The sequence below is a fragment of the Trypanosoma grayi genome, assembly GCF_000691245.1.
Source record: "Trypanosoma grayi strain ANR4 Tgr_95_V1, whole genome shotgun sequence".
NCBI lineage: Eukaryota > Euglenozoa > Kinetoplastea > Trypanosomatida > Trypanosomatidae > Trypanosoma > Trypanosoma grayi.
The window spans coordinates 1-19,105 of NW_008825714.1; the positions used below are offsets into that span (position 1 = coordinate 1).

Here is a 19,105-nt window from a genome sequence, read left to right on the forward strand (position 1 = left end):
CAGCGGCGGCCGGCGTGCGATGCGGCCGCCCGGTGTGCTTGACACAATCGAGGGCTCGCTGTCATCGCTCGACACGGAGCAGACCACCGGCGCCACGCTGAGGTCCTCCACCCACATGCGCAGCGGGGCGCCGTCTTTTGCGGACATCATGACGAAAAAAGTGCTGGTGAAGCGGCGCATGGTAAAGGCGCAGCTCTTCGGAGACCCACTCAAGAGCTTCCGTGTGGTGTCGAATTTTGGCACCGTGCCCGGTGCGAACAGCAAGGTGGAGGGAACGATACGAATGCTGATCAAGCCTGCTATCGAGAAGCTCATGGTGGAAGGCATCGTTTTCACCATGTAGCTAGTGCTATGCGTATGTCACTCTCTTGACGTGCGTGCGTGTATGTGCAGTGAGCGACGAGAAGTGTGTGTGTGTGTGTGTTTGTGTTTGTGTCTTGAGTGTGGTGAGGCGTTATGCCCATCTGTTTCTCTCCTGTCCCATTTTTGTTTCTGTCGCTGCTGTACATTATGCCTTCTTCGTCATTTTTTTCCTCTTTCGTTTTTGACGTTATGGGCCTGTATGTGTTCCATATTCTTGGTACCTGATATAATTCCTCTCACGCCAACACACAGGTCGTTGGTTTGCTGTGGCTCTAAACGCGGCTGCAACCACCAAGGGAATCAAAGGGAGATCGTAGAGACTTGGGAATCTCCAGGCTTTTGGGCCAATAGAGAGAAGACATGCTACAAGAGTCAAAACGTGTCACGGTGGGTGTGCGGATACGACCAAAACTCGACGGCGCTGTGAATGCCCTGCAGGCGGCGGAACGCTACGAACAGGTGGCGTGCTCGCAGTACTCTGACACGACTCTCCGTCTATGGGATGGGCGGGCGTCGAGGGACAGTCGCACCTTTTCCTTCACATACGATGGCGTATTTGACGAGAACACCTCACAGGAGGAAATATATGAGGAGCTCGCGATGGCTGCTGTGGATAATGTGCTTAGCGGCACAAACGCGGCTATCCTCACATACGGCCAAACAGGCAGTGGAAAAACATATACCGTTCTCGGTAGTGTGCGTAAGGACCCGGTGAGTGACGACATCATCACGACCGACACCGGCATCCTCCTGCGTGCCCTGCAGGAGATATTGCACTACGCTTCATTGCAGAGCAGCAACCGTCACCTCGTTGTGTGCATCTCAGCAGTTGAGATATACCTTGATGAGGTGCGTGATTTACTGCGCAGCGAACAATCCCCCGCTGCTATCCAGATGGTTGTCATGAAGGATGTTTTGCGCTTCCCCCAGCTGACGCACGTGCGCATCCAGAGCCTCGATGACGGACTGAAGGTGTTTCAGAAGGCAACGGCGCGGCGGGCACAGCGAATGACGTCTGCGAACGACACCTCATCACGCTCCCACGCTGTCTTTACCATTGAGGTGTTTCAGCGGCCCATCGCTTCGGCGACCGCGCAGCCAATGAACCTCGCGGAGTGTCTCGCCCTCAAAGAGGCGGCTGAGATTGCGCAGCTAGAGGGGAGGTTGCCGCGACTGCGCCCGCCCGCGCCATTCAATGGCGCCTCCAACGCGCTGCTCGGGACCGCGGAGGCTCCGGTGATGTACAGTAAGCTTTCACTCGCAGACTTGGCGGGTAGTGAGAAGGCGCGCAACTCTGACGTGCGTGGCGAGGGCTTTGAGGAGCTTAAGAAGATCAACGCCTCCCTCACTGCCCTCGGGAACGTCGTGCATTGTCTGTACGAGGGATCAAGGCATACTCCCTACCGCGACTCTAAGCTGACGACGGTACTTCGCGACTCTTTCGCCGCGCCGAATGCCCGCATTGTCCTCATCGTGAACGTGAGTCCGACGGTTCTCACCGTCGACGAGACGCTCTCCTCCCTCTACTTTGCCGACAAGGTGAAGATGATGAAACCGGCCCCGGGTGGTGGTGGCTACAATGTGGCAGGGAATGATTTAGCGGGTGACTACCTCTCGGCGCTGCGAAAATACGATGAACTGATAGCGGACCTGCGCATTGCAAGTGTACTGCATAAGTTCTCCGGCCCCCAAATCATTCGCCTTGTCGCAGACGACAAGAGCAATGTTTTGTACGATTTGAATTTTCGGGTCAGACGGCCAGATTGTGAGATTCGTCGGATGGCAGCGTCGATGATGTGCGAGGCTTTCAGGGCCTCCGCAGAGGAGAACCGTCACGGTGCGTCGCAGGACCAGCGTGAGATGGAGAAGGAGAGACGAATATGCTGCGATGAGCTGGTCACCAACTGGAAAAACAAGCGAGATGAATGCGTTGCACTCATTGAAAGTATCTCAGCTCAGACGAAGGTGCAGAATGATACCTCTGAACAGCAGACGCAGATCAAACTGCTCGAGAAAGCGTCTGCTCACCTTGGCGATGCCCGAGCGGCCCGCCGAGGTGTCCAGCAGCAGCACACCAGGACTACCGCAAGCCTCTCAGAGGCCGTAAGTACACTGCGTGCTGTGACTCGCGAGTTGGAAACAGTAGAGAATACTTTGGAGTATGACTCCGCCGCGCCAGCGGAGCCGACATCGGCATCGAAATTGTGGAAGCAGCAGGATGAGTTGTGGGAGCACCTTTCGGCGCATGCTTCGAGGGCCGCTGAGGCAGCACACATGCGTTTGGGGTTGTGCACTTTAATGCGCGATACCCAACGGCTTGCTTCAGAGTTGGAACAACATAAAAAGCGAAAACAAAAACTTCAACAGCCGAAGACTATTTATGAGTGGCTACGGCAAGCTGTGTGGGGGATGGCAGGCAATGCAGTGGGGGCTTCGCTCAGAAAGGAGTCGCGGCGCCGTCGACAGGAGCTTGAGGTGGTTGCTGGACACCCAGGCTTCAACGACTACGGCATGCGGCGTCCACGGCAGTATTGGCAGCGTAAGGGCTCGGAAAGCAGTAGCGACAAAAAGCGACGTGGCACCCGCTTTGATGAGGCTGCGCTCTTGGAGGACGTTCTCTCATTCGTGAGGATGGGTGGAGAGGTGACCAAGTTTTCACGCGACGGCTCAGGGCACCGCCGGCTTTTGTACGTCACGAGGAAGGCTGACGACGAGCGGCTATGCTGGTCCTCCGTGGGGGCGCTGGGACGTGAAGGCTACGCCCCACTGCGCTCTGTCACGCACATCCTACTTGGGAGAGGAAAGAACGTGGGGGAACGAACCGAGTACTACCTGAGTTGGGCTCTCGTGTTCCCCCACTCCAACGTGAAAAAGACACTCGAATTTGTGTGCGACTCAGTAGGGGAGCTCGAGGCATGGGTGATCGGCCTCAGCCACCTCACTGGCGTGAAGCCCATCTTCGGCGAACCCATGGAGTCGCTGACGGAGGAGCAGGCGACGTGGGAGACCCTCAGCAGCGGAGAGGCGACATTCTGCAGGGAGTGGCACGTGCCGCCGGCCGTCTATGCCGAGGCGCGGAAGCAGATCATGACCCGACGAAATGAGCGGCGACACTCAGGGCTTCGGCTATCGCCAGGAGAACTTCGAAACCTTGTGAAGCTAGATATTTTCCGTTCCTCCGCCATGTGGCTACGCTTTGCCGCTGAGGGACTTGTGTCCAACCCAACACGCAAGTTGTACTGTTACGTGGATGCGCCAGCGATACAAGACGCTTCGTCTACGGCAACATTGCACAGCATGACTCCAGAGACAAATGATGGTTGTTCTGTGAGCAGTGTGCATGCGTAGAGTTACACTCTCTTCTTCTTCTACTTCCTCATAGCATCCGCGATTTCCAAAGAGCGCAGTCCTATTTTCTTTTGGCTTCACTTTTCCCCTTTTATTTCAGTTTTCTTCCATTATGGGACAAAAGGTAGTTACCCAGTGGCGTGGCAACCTTGCTTCTATATGAATATTTGTTTGTTGTTTGACTCTTTTTTTTTGTTGAGAGTAGGCAAATAAATAGAATACCAAAACACATTTTGTGAGTGTTACGTATATATGCTCCGGCCCCTCCAACTGGAGATAGTTTAAACGTATGACAGCCACGAGGAGTAATTATGACATGTTCCTCTCTCTCTCTCTCTCCATTTATTGGGATTTGTTCTTTTGTCATGTTTCTCTTGTGATTATTTTTGTTTGTTTTGCTTTGCCTTCTTGCCTCATTTACTAGTAGTGTATGCAGGCCCCGAGCGAGAAGGATATAGCGCTCCACGAGGCGCTCAGGCGGCGGGTGGAGGAGCACGCGCGGTGGAAGGCGTCCTTCTTCCAGAGTAGGCCGCCGCCAGCGTTTGTTCCCACGTCTCACCACCGCCGCCGCCGCGAGCCCATCGCTGGCGCTCCTGTCCACCACTTCTTCAAGCGGGCAATGGAGCTGGCCGCAGCGGAAGGACCTCCGGTGCCACCGCCGCGGCCGAATTCTGCCACGGAGGATGCGGGCGCCGAGGAGCCCAGTGACAAAGGAATCGCCTGGGATCAACAGATGCGACGCGAGATGGCTCGTCGCAATCCGTACACAGACGTGAAGATCTGCTCGGACCCTCAGCGTACAGTGGTGGTATCGAGCCTGCCGCCCAAGGCGGTGGAGGAGGACATCCGGGCATTCAGCGAGCAGTTTGGCCGCGTGGTGAGTGTGCGCCTTATCTGTGACAACTCCGGAAAGAGTCGCAGGTACGGTTTTGTGCAGTTTGGGTTGGAGGCGGAAGCGCGCAAGGCGGTGGCTAGTAGTCGCAAGCGACGCCTCTGTGGGCGTGCAGTGGTGATGGACATGGAGCGAGGGCGGCTGGAGCCCGGCTTCCTGCCAAAGCGTATCGCCGAGGCACAACGATTGAGCAAGGCTGCATCAGCGGGCAACAGTAAGCGTCAGCGTGTGGAGGAAAAACGGGGCGAATGCTGTGTACCAACGACACGAACTGGAGCAAGTTTGTCGGAGAGGCCGGCGGCTGGGCATCGCGATGAGGTCGATGCGTTTCTTGATGACATCATGAATCTCTGATGCGGAGAGGGGGGGGCGGGGGGTGGGGGTGGAGCGCTTGGGTGTCTGTGTGTGCGTGTGCGTGTGCGTACGCCCGCATTGGTGTTGCTGGCACTGCTTCCCCTGCTGAGAAAGGTATGACATCGATCTGGTTATTTCGTTTTTGCTCATCCTTTCTCACTCCCGCCTCCAACTCCTCCACGGCTCCTCTGTTTTTGTTGTTTATAAATCCCTTTTGCCAAGGTGGCGGAGGGTGTGTGGGTGGAGCTGTCTTCATGTGTCTTTGCGACATTGTTTGATGTCTGACACCACTTCTCCCTTGCTGCTCTCGTTCTCTCCCATGCCCTTGCTTACGTGTGCAGCTGAAGACGCAGGCGAGCAAGAAAGGAATTAATCGCAGTATTGTGTTTAGGTGTAAGTGTAAGTGTGTGTGTGTGTGTGTTTTCCTAGATCGCTGGTGACTCACTTTTTTTTGGTCTAGCACAGGGGCGGGACGCACATGCACGTTTACTCGATTCAGCAGATTCTTGACGTGCGCTCCCTGTACAAGGAGCCGCCGTACCCCGGCTTCTCCCTCGAGGAGGCGTGCCGCAGGAAGAAGTCGACGCAGACAAAACTCGTACGGGGCCCCAACGCATGGGTCGTCCGCGGGTCGGCGAAGACAACGGAGGAGTGGGTGGAGCGGCGTGTGCAGGGATCCCTCAACAGGTTGAGCGTCGCGAACTTTGACGAGATGGTGGCAAGGCTGCAGACGAACCTCATTTTCTCCACGGAGGAGACACTGAAAAAGACGGTGGGGCTCATCTTCAAGAAGGCACTCGAGGAGCCGGAGAACAGCAAGTCGTACGCAGGTATGTGCTACAAGCTTGCTGAGTACGAGGTGAGTCTCACCGCGGCGAAGCAGCCAGCTGAGGGCAGGAAGCACTCCAAGTTGCGCAATGCCGTTGTTGGCATCGCGCAGGAGGAATTTCAAAGCCGACGGAAAATGCCTTCGGTGGAGGGCCTCACTGAGGAGGAGATTGAGCTTCAACGCACTACTTTCATGCGACGCAAACGTGCAAACATGAAGTTTGTCGGGGAACTGTTCATGCACAAGGTACTCTCGCATAACACCATGATGAACATTATTCAGACCATAATGCAGGAGGCGGAGAAGGGTGGCCATCCGACGAGTGAAGATATTGAGTTCCTCACCGAGCTCTTCCTGACGATTGGCGAGAGCCTCGACGCCGTTCCGGAGCTGCGCGCCAAGGTGGACGGCTACTTCAAACTCCTCGAGCACTTGAAGGACCAGAAGGAGGTGTACCCACCGCGCATCCGCTTCAAGATGCTCGACCTCATTGAGCTGCGGCGCGACCTCAACTGGGAGCCGCGTGCGGCCGCCGCACCAAAGACCTCCGCCGCCACACAGAAGGAGCCGCTGCGCGTTACCGACAAACCCACCACACGCTCACCGGCAACAGTCAACGCGACCAACACGCCCACGAGCGGCGCCAAGAAGAACAAGCAGACGGCCGTCTTCCCTGATTCGGCGCCAAGCCAACCGGCGGCGGTGGCGGCAGCTCCTTCAGGAGATTTGGGATGGCGGAACTGGCGCAACGTTGTCAAGACTGCCGCGTCGCCGTGTGACCCCGGCGTCCTGCGGGCACCCGAGCCGGTGGTGACGTTTGAGGCACGAGTACGTTCGCTCTTCCAAGAGTGGGTGGCGGAGTGCACGAACGACTTCATCCCGGAATGGATGAACGAGTTTCGCAACTGCCAGCGGCACTTTGACTCGGGGGATGCGCTTTGCAAGGCAGCGGCAGCAGAGGTGGTGCGTGAGGCGTGTATGACAACCAAGAAGGAGGCGCAGCGCGAGGCGAGCAGCTTCCTTATAGTAGGTCTCCTCCTCGCAGACGACGAGGTGTTCGACGGCTTCGCCATGGCGCTGGCCACCGCCATCGAGGAAGGCATCCTCGAGGACGTGCCAAAGTTTAGCGAGCGCTTCATAAACATGCTGCGCATAACATCCGGTGAGGACGTCGCCGCGGATGTGTACTACGACACCGCACGTGTTCTCTGCAGGGCGTACGGCATGATGCGTGAGCCAGATGAGTCAGTACTCGATACGTTGATGGAGTTCTGGGGGAAGATACCGCGTCCGCCGCCAGACGAGTGCGTCCTCCTGCCACTCCCCGTTGTGCAGTCCCTGGCGGAGATGCCGACGCATGGGCAGGCGCCGCTCACTGGCCGTATTATTGCCTCATTGCATGCCGTTGGAGTCGTGGATGATGAGACGATTGAGCGGTGGCTCGAAATGCCACTCGAGGGGGTTGCCGCCGACGTGGTCGAAGCGTTTAAGACTGCCAATAAATGTTTGCCAACAAAAACAGACTAAATTCAATGCAAAATGGATACCCGATTTTCCGTGAGCACAAGAAAAGAAAAGAAAAGGAAAACAAGACATGATCGCTAAAGACAAGGAATTAAAATTGTGTTGACTGTGGAGGACGAGTTGCCGAAGAATTCCCATTAGTCAAACGACGCGTGCTCGCTGCTCCCCCTCCCTTCCCCTTTTCCTCTTGCCCACTGCCTACTTTTCTCTCATGATGCTTCTGCCCCCCCCCCCCCCCCCNCCCCCTGCTGCTGCTGCTGGTGCTGGTGCTACTACCACTAGGGCATATACATCCGTTAGTAAAGTAACGTAATACTATGAGCGCGAAGCTTCTCCAGCGGTTGGCAATCGGAGTGGCGGCGGCCTCGGCCGGTATTTACAGTTGTTGCTTCGTCGTGCGCCCTGGGGAGGCTGCAATCCTCTACAACAAGATCACTGGGCTCAAGGAATCGGTGTACGGTGAGGGTCTGCAGTGCCGAATCCTGGGTCTGGACGATATCAAGATGTTCAACATCCGCATTCGGCCCCGTGTACTGCAGACGATGACAGGGACAAAGGATCTTCAGATGGTGAACATCCGTCTGCGTGTGCTCTTCCGCCCACAAATTGAGCGTTTACCACAAATTTACCGCACATTCGGAATGGACTATGACGAGCGCATTCTCCCCTCCGTCAGCAACGAAGTTCTCAAGGCTGTTGTGGCGGAGTACAAGGCAGAGGAGCTGATCCAGAAGCGTGACTCAGTGTCGGCACGCATTTACCAGCTGATGCAGGAGAGGGTGTCGCAATTCGGCCTCATCTTGGAAGACCTTTCCCTTGTCGACATTCAGTTCGGTAAGGAGTTCATGATTGCTGTGGAGCAGAAGCAGGTCGCCCAGCAGGAGGCGGAGCGGTTCCGCTACGTCGTGCAGGAGAACGAGCAGAAGAAGAAGGCGGCTATTGTGCGAGCGGAAGGTGAGGCCGAGTCAGCGCGGCTCATCTCGGAGGCGGTCAAGCGCTCCGGGTCGGGGCTGCTGGAGCTGCGCCGCATCGAGGCCGCGGTTGACATCGCGTCGCAGTTGGTGCCGATGCGAAACGTCACTTTTCTTCCCGGCGGTAGCAATATGTTCTTCAACATGAAGACACACAGCGGATGATATCGGCTTGCGAGAAGGCAAAGGAACACCAGCAAGGAACACATCTACACACACGTATTTATTCAATGGTTCATAGGGAGACACGGCACGTAAAAGCAATGCAAAGGGAGCGCACGCCCTCCTGAGGAGTAGGAGCGTGGAAATCCGTTTGACTAACTCAAACACATTTCTCAGATACACACACGCACACACTAGCAAGTGAGCGGGCCTCCGCTCATTTTATGGGCATTGTGTCTGTGCGTCACCCCTGTTCCGTATTCTCATCCTTTGTCTCTTTTTTTCTTCCATTGTATGTATGTATGTATGTACGCCTATCGAAAGGAAAGTGCGTAGCAAATGCCTACGCTCGACGTGGCGTCGCTGTTGGGCCGCAGCTTCGGTGAGGGTCTCCGCGCTACTTCCTTACTGGTCGTTGGCGGCATGGTTGTGGTGGGCACCGATGCCGGGTGCGTGCTGGGCTTTGCGCAGCCAGGCGTTGACGTCGACAGTACCGCTACTTGTGCTTCTGGTCCGGCGGGCGCTGCAGGTATTTGCGTGTACGCGCAGACCGTTCACTACGGCCCGGTGCATTGTTTATGCGCCTCCACTGCGCACCTTGTCGCCTCCGCCGGCCACGACGCGGAACCGGTTGTGCAGCCTCTTGCGAACTTGCTGAGCAACAGCACGGAGCGCGTGAGCCGCCTGCGGGGCCACACACTTCCGGTGACGGCGATGACGTTCTTCTCCACGGGAACCTGGCTGACGACGTGCGGCTTAGGCGGCCGGCTCATTGTCTTCGACGCACTGGCGCGCACACCTCTCTGCGACGTGAGCGTAGGCTTCTCCGTGCGCTGCCTCGCCCTCTCGCCGGACGAGACCGCGTGCTACGTCGGCGGCACGCAGCTTGCCCGTGTGGACCTGTACGATAACGACCGCCCGGTGGAACCCTTGGTGCGGCGCAATCCGCCGGCGTGGCTTCAGCTCTACTCGTGGGCGTGCAACGATGACGACAACAGCAACGATGGTGGATTCGTTGCGGAGGCCCCCGCCGATCTATTCATCGCGAGGCTTGCCGTAACACCAGAGAAAGTGACGGCGTTTTTTGAACACCGCGGCAACGGCACTGCGGGCGGCGCAAGCGCCACGTGGCTGCACGGCGCTGCGGATTTCTGGCTGTCGCGCGACTTCCAGCGCGTGTGTAAAGATAAGCAGCATTTCCGCCAGCAACAACAGAAGAAGCAGCGAAATCAGCAGTTCAAAGGAATAAAGGAGAAAGAGGAGGAAGTGTGTGGACCTCAGTTGCATCTTCCTTTCAACCGCCTCGTTGTGGAAGAGGGGGACGGGGCGCCGCCGGTGCTGCGGGCCTATGACGGGTGGGACACCTGGCGACGACCTCGTGTGCGGGTAGTGCGGCGTCCAGCCCTCCGTGTTGTTGCACCAGCAGCGCACGCCACTGGCGCGGCAGGGACACTGGACCAGCGGCTGGCGCTGCAGGAGGAGCGGGGCCGGCAGCTGCAGGCGGAGTGTGATGAGCTTGTGCGCCGCCTCAAGGAAGAAATGAAGCGGCGGAGTGGGAAAAAACGGCGGCGCGCATCTATTCTGGCGTGAGGGAGTGGTGCTGAGGCGGAGGTGGAGAGGGGGGAAGAGTGGGGGCGGAAAAAAACAAAAAAGGAGACACTGCGTTAAAAAAAAAGTTACGATTAGTCAGCACTGTGTGGTCTGTAAGGGGAGGAGGGGGGGGGTGCGCCTCGTTTCCTGCTACTTCTACTACTACTACTACTGCTGCTGCTGTGTCGCTGCCACTTCCTCTTTGTTTCTGTCTCTCTGCGGCTGCGAGAGGCTGTAGGTAGAATAAATGGCGAGGAGCGGCGCGGCTGCTCTCCCAAATTTGTGCGCTTTGGTTGGGCGTGACGTCGCTGACAAACTCGTGGCGAATGCTGGTGGGCTTGTGGCACTCGCGCGCCTCTCCGACGCCGCGCTGCGTCACCTCGGGCTGGACGAGTCGGTACAGTTCAAGCGGGCGAAGCACCTGCACGCCGGCCACCTCGCTGAGGCGCCTATATTTACGGAGTTCTTTGGCACCGACGAGGTGCGGGCCGACGACCTGCAGGCCGCGCAGAAGGCACTCGCTGTTCTCGCGCGCAAGTGCTGTATCGCCGCAAAGGCGGACCTTGCCAGCGGCGCCATAACAGGGGCGCTTGGTGAAGCAGAGCTAGAAAAGTTGCGGCGCAGTTTTGAGCTGCTTCTGGCGGAGGGAAAGGTCAATGCGGCAGACACACAGGCACTTCCTGTCCCGCATGTCTTTGTGCGGGGAGAGGAGGCAAAAAAGAAGCGTGGCGGGCGAAAGGAGTTCCGCAAGCAGAAGGCGCAGAAGGACGTGCCGAGTGCGCTCGAGCGCGCCGTGTCGCACGTGAAAATGGGCGTGAGTGAGGAGGAGCAGCTCCAGAGTCTCATGCAGCGCAGTGACGTGCGGGCGGAACTGCTGAAGGGCGCGGCGAAGGCGCCAGAGCAGCGGAAGCGCCCCCGCGGCGGCGATGATGAGTACGATGATTTGACGCAGATTTGTCTGTGAAAGACCGGCGCGAAGAGCGAGGATGGGCACTGGTCACCCCACCGCTGTGAGGTGCAACGTGTCGTCTCTTCCACCCTTACACACGCGACGCTTCTTTGATCACTGCTTCTACTGTGTTGTGTTCTTTTTTTTTTCTTTTTCTTGTGTGATACGCTTGATGTCTTTCCCTTTCCCTGGGCACGAGGTGCACGGGTGAGTGTGTAGCCGACACTGGATGCATGACGGTGGTGGCGAGGTGCGTGCTGCCAACGACAGCGTCTCGCTAGAGGAGCGCCCTGGCAGCGTGCAGTTGGCACAGCCGGACGTGGCCGCCCCACGGCTGCCGCGGTCTTACCTCATCGCGCATGTGCCGTTCCGCGCCGCCTGCGAGCTCCTCGACCGCCAAGCACGGAATTGGAACGAGGAGTTTCAGAAGTTGTGGGTCGACGAGTGCCAGTCGGCGTGGGTCACCGACACCCGCGAGGCTCTCGAGGAGTTCCTGCAGGAGTACGAGTCGTATTGCTTCGCACTCGTGGAGAGCCTTTGGAGGGAAGGGAGAAATAGCAGCACCTGGGCACCGCGCGCCATGCAGTTTCCTGATTGTTTTCGTGTCGGCAATATCATGTTGCGCGTGTGGCGCGATGACAAGCTTGGCCTCAACATGCAGCGGTGCTTTCGCGCGCTGATAGACTGCAGGGCGCCATTCATCGCGTTCCCGCTGTGCGCGGCGTTCCGCTGCTACAACGCCAGCATTACGGTACAGGCCGTCGTTCCCATCGAGCGGGGGCGGGCGCCGCTGTACCGAGGCGATGGCACCGCAGACCCGCTGCTCCACCGCCCGCTGCATGACTACTTGTCGTTTCTCTTTGAGGCGCTTAATATTGTCCCACACGGGGTGGGCGCGCAGTTGAAACACGTGGGGGTGGAGGTCTACGAGGGCTCTGACCTGCGGCTGTACATCCTCAACCCTACTGGGCTACTTCCACCGGTGAGTGTGTCGTCACTTGGTGTGTCGGGGCCGCTGCGCCGCTGGTGGCATGTCGTGCGCGGCCCACCGGCGCACTTTATGCAGCCGCCCACGCAGGTGTACGAGCGGGCGGCCGCAACGGTTCACTTCCTGCTGCTGGATGCTTTACAGGAGGTTAGCGCACGTCGTGCAAAGGCGATGGTGCGGATCATGCACGACAACGGCCTCAACGTCTGCCTTCTCGGCGTGGTGCTACGGCACCTTCTTTCGCAGCCGGATGATGGCGACGAGAGCAGGGAAAATCTGATGCGGCTTATCGGTACTGAGATGATTGCACGCGCTGCCCGGCGTGTGATGTACCACCAAGCAAACATTGATCGTGCTCCGCGTAATTTCAAGACGGCGAACAGTTATTTGGCGCGGACGGTGGGCGCACTGATGGACCCAGATCCCAGCCGTTTTCTCTACGGTCTGACCCCAACACTGCGCAAGGTGTTTCCCACCGATGGCGATGATGCCGCCATGCAGAGTTTCCTGCAAACAACTCTCCGTGAGAATGCTCTGCAGATAACGAAGCGTCTCTGCGTGCTCTGCTGCTTTGTTCTCAATCGCGGTGTTGTAGAGCAGTTTGACTGTGTCCGCTCCGCGCACAACTTCAGTAGCTATTTGGATGAGAATCATGAGTCAGCCGTTGCGGCATTCATGCTGGACCCGAGAAGAGAGAAGGATGCCACTCTGGGCCAGCTCACATCTTTGATCCTGCCGTATTGCATCAATCAACACATGCGAGCAGGGCGCACTGAAGAGGCTATGCGCCTTTCGCGACGTATAGTTGCTGTTCGTGCACGAACGAAGCAGAGTTTTCTTTACTTTGAGGCGCTGGTGAATGCCGCTCTTGCCGCTGCGCAGTCTGGGAACTACGAGGGGGGGTTGACGATGCTTGATCGTGCGCAAAGCGGAATGAGCATCACACCTGCAGTCGAGCGCGGCATGGCAAACAGCGGTGTCGCGGTCGCTCCTCCACAGAATATTTACTTCTTGTGGGGTCGCATCAGTGCTGCGGCCGCGAGTGGTTTTCTGCGGTGTCTCTACGAAGACTGTGAGGGGGCGCGTGACAGCTTCCTTAGTGCCCTTGGACTCCTGCGTACAGTTAACCCTACCACCGCGGAGCACGCCACATACGCGGCGCTGCTGCCGTTCAGTGGGTTGATCGAAACGGCTGCACGTTCGTCAGCCGTAACGATTGAGGAGCTCCTCACCACATGGAGCCAACTGCGGCAGCGGCTTTTACCTTCTGTCTACGCGGCGAACGTGTGCGAGCAACTGGCGATGCTTCTTTTCGAGAATAACATGTACGAGGCGGCTGCAGAGCGACTTCGAGACGCGTTGGAAATTGTGGTGCTCCTTCTCGGTGATCACTCCTACATTGTAGGTGTGCTACTTAACAAGCTCGCGTTTGTGTACTACACGTGGGATGTAAAGCGGTTTGGACTGCTGTGCAACTGTCTGCTGCAGTTCGCCGAGACCATCATGATTGAGACCAAGGGGGAATTCACTGTCTCGCACCTATGCGTTGTGGAGAACATCGTCATGACGTTGATGATGCGCGGCAGTTTTGTTGCAGCATCAAGACGGCTGACAGCCGCTCTGCAGTCAACATCACGGAAGACGGCCCGCATACCACGTGACCACCCAGTAACGGTTCGCCTCTACGAGACACTAGAACGATTCAAGACGCTCTTTGCTCCCACCGCAACAGTTATCATTCAGCGCCACTGGCGGGAATATAAGCGCAGACTTGAGCTTCAAGCCGTCTTTGAGGTAAACGCAAGTCTTCTACAGCGCGTAGGGCGCGGCATGGTGCGCCGCCGACTAATGCTGCTGTACTCGCGCAGTGAGGTTCAACTCGAAGATTTTCACCAGCGTGACCGCGACTTCGTGATTCGAAACTTCTCGAAGCCGCTGCTTCGGGCCTCGGAGCGGCTCTCGAGGAAACTGCGTAACTGGAATGGTGAGGCACAGCATTACCACCTGAGCGACCAGATGTGGGACACAGCTGCCGTCACTGCACGCAATGAGCACTATGATACCCTGGAGCGGGAATTCCACACGAAGGTACTTGAATGCATCGATGCGCTGAGGGAATCGCCCCATATATTGACACCGGTACGCGATTGCACCACATCTTTCGTGATGGATAACATTGTCATCACGCGTGTGGCAACAGACGATGTGCTACCGAGGATGCAGAACACCATCTCCGCCCTGCTGCGGCGTTCGCCAACGGCCTTCTTCACAGCGGGCCTCACTGATTATGTGGAAGTGGCGGGTGAGGCATACCTTGCGCAGGCCCTCATCCCTATCCACCGCCGGCCGCAAGTCATCCTTGGCGGTTCCGTGAAGGCTGACCAGAAGTCCCCAAAGAACGCCGTATGGGCCGTCGTTGACGAGGCCTTCTGGTTGATTTATGGCCACAGCTCCGATGAGGTCCCAAATCACACACGTGGGATAGAGATTGTCGGGGCAATGGATGGCTTGTGGTACTTGACCAACTGCATCGGTTTCATTGCACACATGGAAGATCGCCTCGACGAGTTTATGAAGATGATGAACACATCACCGTATCAGCAGGCTATCCAGCTATTCGCCGTGAATCAGCAGGCCCAGGCTGTAACCCTAATTGAGCAGTTTTTACTTTCCCGCAAGTGGAAGAGTGACGTCAATAAGTTTCTTGCACAGGGCTTTCTGGCGTATTGCTGTGGTGCTGCTGGGGATGTGAAGGGGGCAGCGTTTAAACGGTTTCAGGTTTCTGCTGAGGTGTTTGAGAGGATAGGATTGCTGCCCCTTGCAGGCTGGTTGTATTACCAGCAAGGCCGTTTCCTTATACGCATGGGGGAGTACGCCTTGGCGATTAAGCCGCTAATGGAGCAACACCGTGCGTTAAAGGCAGGCCGCTACCACGCATATTACGCTGCGCACCCGTTTCTCGAAAATGCGCTGTGGCTTGGCAGGGCGTGCCGCAACGCAGGCAGACCAATTAATCGAGGTGTGATCACGTTTACTCTCCATGCGGCGACGCATAGTGAGCCGATGGAGCTGCTTTTTGAAACATGTGCGGTGATGACACAATATTGCCTCGAGTCTGGAGAGCTGAAATTAGCAGAGGAGTTTGCAGTTGTGCGAGAGCGCAAGGCGAAGGAACTTGACAAGGCGTCGAGCCTGCGCTACGCCAAGGCTCTTCTCGAGCATAGTCAGCTGCTTTTCAAGCGCGGCGAGCGGGAGAGCTGCGAGGTGAGCGCCTCACTGCTGACGGCTGCCATCCGCATCGTGGAGGCGGTGCAGCCCGACTCCCTAATTCTCGGCATCATGCTAAACAACTACGGCTCACTGCTCACGCAACTCAAGAAACTGCCAGCCGCTAAGAAGACGCTGCTGAATGCCCAGCGTCTTCTTCGCAGCCATCTGAACCCGGAGCACCAGGAGATGATCAGCTGGCGAAAAAATATGAATGTTCTTGAGAGTCGGCTGCGGCGTGGCGCCGCGCTGCGGATTCAACGCGCGGTGCGGCGGTGGCTGGAGAGGCGCGCCGTCACTGGGCGCCTCGAAGAAGAGGATCCGGAGCGCTACATCAGCCTGCTGCGGGAGCAGCTGCTGTGGCGTCTGAGGCGTCTTGCTGTCGCGGAGTCGACCACGCGTGTTTTTATTGCCGATGAAGAGAACGAGGCATTCTACGTGCTGCAGTACAAGCAACGGCGGAGGCTCGGTGCAGCAAAAGTGTCGACAATTCTCAGGGAAACATATTCCGCACGTATGCATATTCATGAAGAGAAGTTGATGACTTCCCTTGCAGCATTGGTAAGACTCGAGGAAGGTATTCGCAAAGCATTGTTATTCTTGGAGCAAGGTGTTCACGCAACACTCTTCACGGAGGGAATATGGGGACTGTACCGCTCGGGTCGTCGCGCCATTATCCGCGAGAACCACGCAATGCGCATTGGGTTCAGGCTATGCCGCATTGATAGTGTACAGACACTGGTGCGAAGCGATATGTTGCGGGCGCACTCAAAGCTGCTATTATATCTCGTGTCCAGCGAAGAAACGGTATGGAGAAAGCACCTTCGCTCTGTGAATCGTCAACAGAAGCGTGCGCTGGGGATTAATATCAGTCGTATGCTTAAGCCGAGTCGACATTCCAAACAGCGACAGAAGCGCCGAAAGAACCCCCAACGGCAGCTGGAGGACCTCCTTATTGAGGAGCAGGTACGTCGAGATGGCATCCTCAGCAAGGAGGCTGTCGCGTCGCATGACTTCTTCTTTGGTCCGCTGGTGGACTCCGAAGACGACTCGTCGGAGACGAGCAGGTGTGGAAGTTTACGTTCTTAGTTAGACGATTAGCGTTTTCATGTCTTTTCTGCGCCTTTCTGTTCTCTTTTGTCTTTTGCCGTTTGACTTCTTACGGATATGATGTTTTCCTCTTAAATTCCCCAGACCTATGGATGGAATGCTGGAGTGTTCATCATGTGTGCGTGCCTTTTCAACCTGTTTTGTTGTTGTTAGTGAGAAGCGTTATGGACCGCGCATTTGTGTCTGTATGTGCTGAGTTCTCTTCATCGTATCGCAACTGGAACGCGGAGTTCCAGTTGGCGTGGGAGATGGAGGACAACACCATTTCACAGGCCGAGAGCCGCATGGAGGCTCTTCGCCGCGTCGAGGAGGAATTTGTGGCGGAGGCCGTGTACACTGTAAGGCAGATCGTCACGCTTGATGACGACGGGCCACGGGAGCTGCCCAAGTTCCTGCAGTGCTATCGCGTCGACAACATCTTCTTCCGTGTTTTACCGGACAGTCGTTCTGGGCGTAACTATGTGGCGTCGCTCCGCGGTGTACTGCAGAGTCGAACCCGTCTGATGACTGTGCCGCTCTCATGTATGCTATTCTACCGGGGAATGCCGGTGCTGGCGCAGGCCCTCGTCCCGATGCCACGGCAACCCACCCGGCTTTACGGCGCGGATTCTACAAACGATAAGGAAGTGGAGGCGGAAATTGTTCAGATATCTGAGGCACTTAACATCCCACTACCGGACGATATTATTTGTAATGTTTACCAGGGTCTTGATGGCCGGTGGTACTGCACGTCGACAAACATAACCACCATTCCCATTAGCCAGAGCCTCCCCACCGGTTCTGCTTTAAAGCGCCAAGAGATGCTCGTGTTCTGCGCCGCCGTGACAAGTGGACCAGAGGATGTGCTCGCGGTGCTGCGTGCCCCGCCCGTATTGGATGCATTGACCCAGCTGAAAGATCTCAGCCAGGAACATGCTCAAGCGCAGCTGTGTGACACGTTGCATTTCTATGGCGTAAACTTTTGCTTCCTTAAGGATGTGTTGAGTACGTTTGTTGCACTCCGTGCGAATGACACCGGGACAGTGAGGGCACTAGAGACGTGCGTCGCCGTGGAGATGATGGCGCGGGCTATCAAGCAGGAGTTTTACCTGCGAGTGCAAGCTAACAGAACAGCATACGATGATGCGACCCTGCAGAATGATATTGCGCGACATATCGCGCGTTGCTTGGATGAGAGACAGTTCAAACAGTGTTTTGTTCCTGTCCTGAAGCGTAAGTACAATGTATCTTCTAAAGAAAACAACATCATTGACCTCTGCAATAATACACGCCTCTCTAAAAGGCATGATATCATTGCGCGCCTTTCCATCCTTGTTGGGGCTCGATCGCATGAACCAGATGCAGCGTCAGGGAATAGAATCGCGTGGCTGCCGAGGTCCCATTCGAGTGTTGTGCCACTGCTGTCGGATCCCAGCACGGCCGCGGTTCTCGCAGCGCAGTACAATGTGACAAAAACAACAGACGGTCACATGTATGCATTTTGCCTGCCGCTGCAGTCAAAAGTGGCATCCTGGGAGAATAAATTTGGGAATGCTCTTCAGTATGCACGTTTGGTAGCCAAAGAAGTGAAAGCGCGACATGGTCAATCAAGCCTTCCACATCTTTACGCTCTTCGCAATCTGTGCGAGCTGCTTTTTAGTAGCAATTCGGTTGAACTTCTCACGGAGGGGCGTAAACACCTTGGGAATATGTTGCATGGATTTCGCACGAAGGCAGGACCGCTTACCATGTTGCGACGCTACGTCGAGTCTGGGTGCTGGCTTTTGGGCGCCTCCGCCATTATAGATTTAAAGGAAAAAGCGTTGAGGCACTTCGAATCAGCTGCGCAGCTGGTTCCTGCATATCTGCGCAGTGATGCTGGGGCATGGCTGTACATTCGGCCCTTCTTGGGTGTACTGCGCTGCAAGCAGGCGATGCGACCGCAAGTGCATGTTGACATCTCAGCGATAGTGGCTGACACCAAGAAGTTGGCGACCCTGGTGACCCCCGCCGTCTACTTTGTGGAGTACCTGTGGGAGCTTGGAATGGAACTGCGGTTAGACAAGAGGTACGATGCGGCGGCTAGGACGCTCCAGAGGGCCCTACGCATGTGCAGAAAGGTCCCGCGCTCTGACTTAGACATCATTGCGCTAACGCAAGACCTCATCAACGTATACCGAGCGTGGGACCCAGCCAAGTACGCTGCATACTGCGATGCGCTGCTGACCGCCATGCCGAGATCGCCCAGTGCCAACGTTTCTCGGCCGAGCGACTCGATGGGGGACAGCTCAGCATAGTAGAAGAGTTTATATCGTTTTGCCCTCTTCATCTGAAGTCCCCATTCTCATCGTTTTTTTTTTTTGTTAAAAGAAAAAAAACTCTTCTGTGCTTCATGCTTTTCAGTCAGATTCCTATTTTTTCCCCATTTTTTCGTGGGGATGACACAGGCTTCTCACCACGCGTCTTGTCGAGTGTATTTTTTTCTGTTTTTGCTTCTATGTGTGTGTAAGTCCGGCGGAGGAAGGAGAGGAAAATAACTCTCGACCCCCTGACAAGCCGAAATAAACAAGAGGGAAAGAGAGTAGGGCTTTGTGGCGTACGAGTCGCCAAAAAGAGTATGAATACGACTGCTTCCAAGATGTGGTGAAAACTACCTCTGTGGTGAGGCGTGCTCCTTCAGTGGACGCGGATGCAGGAGCCGCACGACTCTGAATGTGGTACCAAATCNTTTTTTTTTTTTTTGTTCCTGACTCTTTTTTTTTCTGAATCGCTTTGAATT

General features: G+C 56.4%; 9 protein-coding genes across 9 annotated transcripts; all 9 read left to right on the forward strand.

The window, feature by feature from the left end:
* Window positions 1-19: 19 nt before the first annotated feature.
* DQ04_00951000 (hypothetical protein) lies at window positions 20-343 on the forward strand (the record flags this gene model as incomplete). Its single annotated transcript, XM_009309959.1, has 1 exon — window positions 20-343. One exon carries the CDS (start codon window positions 20-22, stop codon window positions 341-343), a length of 324 nt encoding a protein of 107 aa, XP_009308234.1.
* A 380-nt stretch (window positions 344-723) lies between these two features.
* Window positions 724-3,711, forward strand: DQ04_00951010 (kinesin; the record flags this gene model as incomplete). The annotated part of the gene is made up of 1 exon (XM_009309960.1): window positions 724-3,711. The coding sequence occupies one exon, from the start codon at window positions 724-726 to the stop codon at window positions 3,709-3,711; it is 2,988 nt and encodes a 995-aa protein (XP_009308235.1).
* Window positions 3,712-4,141: 430 nt separating this feature from the next.
* Window positions 4,142-4,957, forward strand: DQ04_00951020 (U1 small nuclear ribonucleoprotein; the record flags this gene model as incomplete). The annotated part of the gene is made up of 1 exon (XM_009309961.1): window positions 4,142-4,957. The coding sequence occupies one exon, from the start codon at window positions 4,142-4,144 to the stop codon at window positions 4,955-4,957; it is 816 nt and encodes a 271-aa protein (XP_009308236.1).
* A 478-nt stretch (window positions 4,958-5,435) lies between these two features.
* On the forward strand, window positions 5,436-7,313 carry DQ04_00951030 (putative eukaryotic translation initiation factor 4 gamma; the record flags this gene model as incomplete). The annotated part of the gene is made up of 1 exon (XM_009309962.1): window positions 5,436-7,313. One exon carries the CDS (start codon window positions 5,436-5,438, stop codon window positions 7,311-7,313), a length of 1,878 nt encoding a protein of 625 aa, XP_009308237.1.
* Window positions 7,314-7,627: 314 nt separating this feature from the next.
* DQ04_00951040 (putative prohibitin) lies at window positions 7,628-8,446 on the forward strand (the record flags this gene model as incomplete). The annotated part of the gene is made up of 1 exon (XM_009309963.1): window positions 7,628-8,446. One exon carries the CDS (start codon window positions 7,628-7,630, stop codon window positions 8,444-8,446), a length of 819 nt encoding a protein of 272 aa, XP_009308238.1.
* Window positions 8,447-8,782: 336 nt separating this feature from the next.
* DQ04_00951050 (hypothetical protein) lies at window positions 8,783-10,033 on the forward strand (the record flags this gene model as incomplete). The annotated part of the gene is made up of 1 exon (XM_009309964.1): window positions 8,783-10,033. One exon carries the CDS (start codon window positions 8,783-8,785, stop codon window positions 10,031-10,033), a length of 1,251 nt encoding a protein of 416 aa, XP_009308239.1.
* Window positions 10,034-10,280: 247 nt separating this feature from the next.
* DQ04_00951060 (hypothetical protein) lies at window positions 10,281-10,997 on the forward strand (the record flags this gene model as incomplete). The annotated part of the gene is made up of 1 exon (XM_009309965.1): window positions 10,281-10,997. The coding sequence occupies one exon, from the start codon at window positions 10,281-10,283 to the stop codon at window positions 10,995-10,997; it is 717 nt and encodes a 238-aa protein (XP_009308240.1).
* A 214-nt stretch (window positions 10,998-11,211) lies between these two features.
* Window positions 11,212-16,326, forward strand: DQ04_00951070 (hypothetical protein; the record flags this gene model as incomplete). The annotated part of the gene is made up of 1 exon (XM_009309966.1): window positions 11,212-16,326. One exon carries the CDS (start codon window positions 11,212-11,214, stop codon window positions 16,324-16,326), a length of 5,115 nt encoding a protein of 1,704 aa, XP_009308241.1.
* Window positions 16,327-16,511: 185 nt separating this feature from the next.
* DQ04_00951080 (hypothetical protein) lies at window positions 16,512-18,623 on the forward strand (the record flags this gene model as incomplete). The annotated part of the gene is made up of 1 exon (XM_009309967.1): window positions 16,512-18,623. The coding sequence occupies one exon, from the start codon at window positions 16,512-16,514 to the stop codon at window positions 18,621-18,623; it is 2,112 nt and encodes a 703-aa protein (XP_009308242.1).
* Window positions 18,624-19,105: the final 482 nt, after the last annotated feature.